Here is a 6,132-nt window from a genome sequence, read left to right as displayed (position 1 = left end):
AGGGTGCCGTCGGCCAAGCAGTGTCGGCTGGCGACCCCCAGGGGGAGGGCCTTCTCTGTGGGTGCCCCTACCCTCTGGAATGAACTACCCCCCGAGATTCGGATAATTCCGGATCTCCTTACTTTCCGTCGCGCCCTCAAGACATGGCTCTTTCAGCAAGCGGACCTGACCTAGGGTGGATTTTATATTGGGTTTTTTTTAGGAATTTGGAAGTCACAACATTAAAATTTGGTTTAATTCGGTTTTAAGGGGGGGATTGTATACAAGTTTTGGTTTTAAATATGTTGTGCGCCGCCCTGAGTCCCGCCGGGAGAAGGGCGGCATATAAATTAAATTAAATAAATAAATAAATAAAATAAATAAATAAAATAGTTACTGCTAAAGTACTGTAAGATTTACACAAAGTAAATGTGGTTGAAGGAAAATAGAAAAGCTGTACCAAAATAATTTACACACAGGATTGTAGAATGATAAATACATTTATAGTCTATTCAGGAACAATTTCACTTGAAATTGTTGAAATTTACACATGATAGGCGGTAAATTATTTGTAAATAAGAACAATGGATGTGCAAGGTATAGATGAAATGCTAACTGCAGGCATTGAGGCCTCTAAAGTGACAAAGTGACAAAAATGCCAAGTATAGAGCAAGAAAATATAACCTGGAGTAACTTGAAAATTGGAAAAAATCAGTCAACTTATCTATGCCAAATGAAAAGATGCAAGACAGTGCGCAGATTCGCGAATCATTGCACACTTTCCTAATGCAAGCAAACTTTAGATTAAAGTCTTATAAAAATAAAAAATAAAACTACATATGGAAAGAAAAAGGCAAAATGAAGATGCAGAGGAATAAGACATCAGATGACTAGCGTAAGATGAATAATGGAGAGAAAGGGAGAGAAGATTATAATGTAATATATATATATCAGTGATGGTGAACCTTTTAGAGACCGAGTGCCCAAAAACTGGCCCCGCCCCTGCTCCAACCCCTGCCCCGCCCCCACCCTGCCTGTCCACAGGGCCACTCACCACCTCCAGGGCCCACCGCAGATCACACAGGCAGCCCAGCAGCGCCATGGCGGCCACGCCCTCTGCCCGCACCTCGCAGCAGCAATTGTGCACGATGGGGCGTGAGGGCAGAGTCTTGTCTACGCTGCCTGGCTGCCATGTCCTTGGCTGTGCTGCTCCGTGTGGGCCACGCTCGGGGGCAACTCTCATCCAGGGGGGCTGCTGGTGAGTAGGGGAGCATGGGGGGAGACAAGGCTGGGGCAATGGCACGTGTGCCCAGAGAGAGGGCTCCGAGTGCCACCTCTGGCACGCGTGCCATAGGTTCACTACTACTGATATATATAATATATTCTGATGGACTGCTTGCAGATTGGTATTTTACCAGTGAGGTTAAAGTGAATGAGTATGGTATAGTAAAATTGAGTACATGGTATGTAACCCTCTTTAATGGTATTTTCTAGGGTGGACAGACTGCCTTAATTTTGGGAGTGAGCCATGATAGAGAAGATATGGTGAAAGCATTGCTGTCATGCAGTGCCGAGATAAATCTTCAGGATGAAGATGGCTTATCACCATTAATGGTGGCTTCTCAACATGGTAATTTGGAGATGGTGAAACTTCTTTTATCTCATTCTGGCTGTGATCCTACATTAGTGGACAAGGTGAGAAAAATAAGATCTTCCCCACATATTTTGGACTACATGCTCCATATGAGTTCTCACTTACAAAATTATTTGGACTAGGGCTGTTTCCATAATGACAGCTCTTTGAAGGGGTGCCCAGTTGGATGAAATTTGTTAGGCAGGCAAAAAACATTTCATGCTTTTGATTTAATAAAAGTGTGGTTATTTTAAAAGATCTAGCGTGGAGGTCTTTTTGGCTTAAGATTATCCGAGTTTTAACAAGTGTTCTAAACATGGCATTATTGGCAATCTGTTAATATTTACAATTTTTTTTACAGAGAACAGATATTGCTATATTTTCACAATATTATATTGTGTGCTTTTTAAAGCTGTTTGCTTGCTTATTTTGGTGTCAATTATAAAACTAAAAACAAATTAAAAAGATCCTTCAGTTTCAGCCATATTGAAAAATAAGCTTGCCAGATATTAACCCCAGCAAATTTCAGTTTAAGAGTTTAGGAACCACTAATATGGATGGGGTTTTTTTTTCTTCAGAATGCAGACATAGAAATCTATATTATGCAGATAAATCTGCTCTTGATTTGACTGTTAAATCCTTTAAAAGGGAGTACATGGTAAGGGGTATAGTTCTTAAAAGTAATTATTTTACTCAGTCACAGATTGGCATGAGTTTGTGTGGTTATAATACCTATAAACACCATAATTTTATGTGCACCAGTAATTTAAATCACATGGTGTAATGGCAGCATGATGGAGTAAAACAGGCATGCCAGCAAACAATTTTTATAGTATCTATAGATTAAAAATTCATGATATAGCAAGATTGAGTATGTAGATACATGCTTTGAAATACAGATTGCAAACTAAAATTCTTCATGCCTGGTTCCCTACTGGCAGAGCAAAGTAATACCCTTGCTAATTTCCCCTGCAATCTGAACCAAATTTAAGAATCTTTAAAATGACAATATAGATGATGTATATAGAACACTCAGCAAATACAATGAAAAGCTTTGTGAATAATTATTCATATAATTAAACATAGAAATGAATCAAAAGATTATCTAACATTTTACTATTGGACCTTGCTGGCTTCCATGTTCTCATACATTATGTTGAGTAACTCTTCGTTTTACTCACAGCAAAAAATTGGTTTACCTAGCTATTGATGGAATGTCAGTCTAGATTCTTTAAAATGTATTAATCAGAACTTATTAAATAACCTCCATAAAACTGATCCTCAGTTTTCTGGGTGTGAGACCAGTTTCTATTCAGGAAAATAACTCAGCTAGACTAAATACACCCCAGCTTATCTTTTGTTCATAGTTTGATTTACATTGGAAAAAACTTTTGTTTACTTTTCTGATGGAAGCTGAAGAAAAGGCTATAATTAGGTACAGATGAGTCTTATCAAGTTTGGACTCATTGCGAAAGTGCCTGGTTTGGAAGAACAATATGCAAACTAGGTCTAAGGCAGGGCCATGATTTATAATGTGCCTGTAATTTCATAAGCACCGAGGCAGCTGGAAACCATCAGCATCCTTCTTCACAAATAGCTCATGTTTATTCTACATCCAGTCAGTATTATTGAGATAAAGGAGCTGTTCCATTAATTAGTGGTCCACTCTACAAGTAGAGGACTGATTTTGTAAAGAGAGATACGGTTCTGTAAAATCAAAAGAAATCAACGTATTTATCTAACATTTTATTATTGGACCATACTGGCTTCCATGTTGTCAAGCATTATGTTAACGAACTCTTTGTTTTATTCACAGTAAAAATTTGATTTAACTATCCAATGGTGGGCTGCCACTCTATGAATGAATGTGTGTCCAGAGAGTCCTCAACTTACAACAATTCATTTAATGACCATTTGAAATTATAACGGCACTGAAAAAAGTGACGAATGATCTTTTTTCACAATTATGACCGTTGCAGCATCCCCATGGTCATGGGGTTTACATTCAGATGCTTAACAACTGGTTCATATTTATGACAGCTGCAGTGTCTCAGAATTGTGTGATCACCTTTTGTGATTTTCCGACAAGCAAAGTCAATGGGAAAGCCAGATTCACTTAACAACAGTGTTACTAATTTAAGAACTGCAGTGATTGACTTAACCAGTGTGACAAGAAAAGTCATAAAATGGGGCAAAACTTACTTAACAAATTTCTCACTTAGCAACATAAGTTTCATTACCAAACTAGGTAACATTTGTGGTCATAAGTTGAGGACTACCTGTACTTCAGATGCCTAATTTAAAATATAAATTCATACCTGCTACCAAAGATCCAGAACAGATAAAGAGGATGATGAGAGAGAGATAAAGAAATAATACCAATAGAAGAGAATATTTTGTAGCTCCGGATTGAATTATGGGGTCCTTGGTGATCTCTGAGCTTGATTGCTTTCTATCAGGCATTTCATTACCAAACTAGGTAATATCATCAGTGAGCACTGATGATGTTAACTAATTTGGTAATGAAATGTCTGCAGGAAGATAACCAAGCTCAGAGAGCATCAAGGACTCCGCAGATAGTTGATAGATAGGTGACTATTCTCCCATAGAAGTCCTAATGGGCTTGACTAATATATAGTAAAAACAAGTATGCTATTCTTTATTCACATGGTTCACATCATAAATATGCAGCTTTAAATATGGGTATGTCTGCTATCTGGGAAAAGTAAAGAGCTTAAGAGAGCTGGCACAATAATCTCCTTTTTTTTGTTCTTCATTATGTAGGCTGGCAATTCTGCTTTGTCCCTGGCTTTGAAATCTGCCCACATGGAAATAGTAGAATTCCTACGGACCCACATACATCATACTCAATCTCTGAATACATAAAAGGAAATGGAAAAAACTGTATTTGATTGAATGAGAAATTCACAACAAAAGACCTATTGTATTAGCCAACTCTGTAACCACTTTATATGCCAATGATTTAGCTGATAACTACCGATGTATTTACTTATATAAAAAAAGGAATTATGGCAATTTGTTTGCATACATTCCTCATAAATGAATCTCTCTTCTAAGCTGCTTTTTTACTCCTAACCTGTGACCACTGAAACAAATGAGAATTAGATTATTGCATTGCCTTTGTATTAATAATTACCCCCCCCCAAATTGTTGCCTCCTTCAGGGGGAGATGTCAGCCTATTTTTTCATTTTTCAAATGTGAAAAACATTAAGAAGTTACCTGTGAAAAGCACTAATTATTTGTTGACTCTGAATATATGACTTCAGTTGCCTAGAATGATGGCAACCTGTTTATAAGGATAAAGTGCTTCCAAAAATTTTATGAACACACCAAAGCTATTCAGTGAAGATATTGGTAAGATATTAGCCTATTTTGACAGTTTATTTGGATAATCTGATCCTAGATCAGTTTATATGAATTATCAGGGTACCATAATCTAGTAAAGCAGATAAACTGATTATAGTCTTCCTGCAAGGTCACTCCTCTTGATTCTCTTATTGGCTTCAGCTTGAGGCTACCAAAGTTTACTTAGTTCCAGAAATCAATTTATTGTTGTGGAAAGGAATCGGTTAAGTGCCATATCTCGTTTTCACTAGAGAAGGGACTACTTAAGGAAATAGTTTGGGCCTGATCGCAGTGCTGACCAGAGGATTTTTATTAGTATAAATTGCATTGAAATTGTTATCCCTGAAAATCTCCTAGATCAGGGGTCCCCAAATCCCGAGCAGTGGCCTGTTTGGAACTGGGCCGTACAAGGGTGGGTGAGCGCATGTGCACACGAAACTCCATTTGTGTGAGCAGCACATGTGAGCTCACCCGCCGCTTGTGTGGAATCATCCCTGCCCCCCACTGCTGTCACTACCACTGCCAGTCCACAAAGCCGGAAAGGTTGGTAACCACTGACGTAGATGTCTTGAGACACTATCCTTTAAAAAGCTTGTATAATGTTCCCATTTTGTACAAATTTAGAAAGTGGAGCTGGTCTCACAAGAAAACTATTGTGAAAATAGTACTCTGGATCTAGTGGTGAGATCTAGCCCTTCCTTGTCTTCCATATTCCGTATACCTAGCTTTACAGAGGATAATGTGAAATTTTGGTCTGTTTTTTGCCACCCTTACCAGAAACCATTATCTACTAGCATGGGCAGAAAAGCATATCATGATAGCCAAGCATTCCTAAAATTAGGAATTTTATTTTTAGGAATGCTATGTTTTCATGCTATGCTTTTCTGCCCATGCTAATAGCTAATGATTTCTGGGAAGGGTGACAAAGAACAGATCAAATTTCACATTATCCACTGCAAAGCTAAGCACAACCAGGCAGATAAATAAGAAGACATGGAATTAAAATGTAGACCCTCATAGTGAGTTCCTACAGTCCCAGAAAAATCAATTTATTGAATTAGCTGAGAATAGTGATCCTGCTTTTAAAATGAATGTCTAGTACTTTGCTCCTATGGCAGATGACGTTTCCAATTTAGCTATAAGCACAGTAGTA

General features: G+C 38.1%; 1 protein-coding gene across 1 annotated transcript in view; it reads left to right on the top strand.

The window, feature by feature from the left end:
• The window catches only part of KANK4 (KN motif and ankyrin repeat domains 4), a 27,391-nt gene extending 22,056 nt beyond the window's left edge, over positions 1-5,335 (top strand). Inside the window, exons 8-9 of the mRNA XM_029284056.1 lie at positions 1,474-1,674; positions 4,397-5,335. Of these exons, the coding sequence (XP_029139889.1) occupies positions 1,474-1,674; positions 4,397-4,498 (303 nt within the window). The 3' untranslated portion in view covers positions 4,499-5,335. The remainder of the gene's footprint in view (positions 1-1,473; positions 1,675-4,396) is intronic.
• The last annotated feature ends 797 nt before the right edge of the window (positions 5,336-6,132 follow it).

The sequence above is a fragment of the Protobothrops mucrosquamatus genome, unplaced genomic scaffold (assembly GCF_001527695.2).
Source record: "Protobothrops mucrosquamatus isolate PMUCROS unplaced genomic scaffold, P.Mucros_1.0 scaffold347, whole genome shotgun sequence".
NCBI classification, from domain to species: domain Eukaryota; kingdom Metazoa; phylum Chordata; class Lepidosauria; order Squamata; family Viperidae; genus Protobothrops; species Protobothrops mucrosquamatus.
Note: the sequence above shows the minus strand (reverse complement) of the source record. Positions and strands in the feature narration are given on the sequence as shown.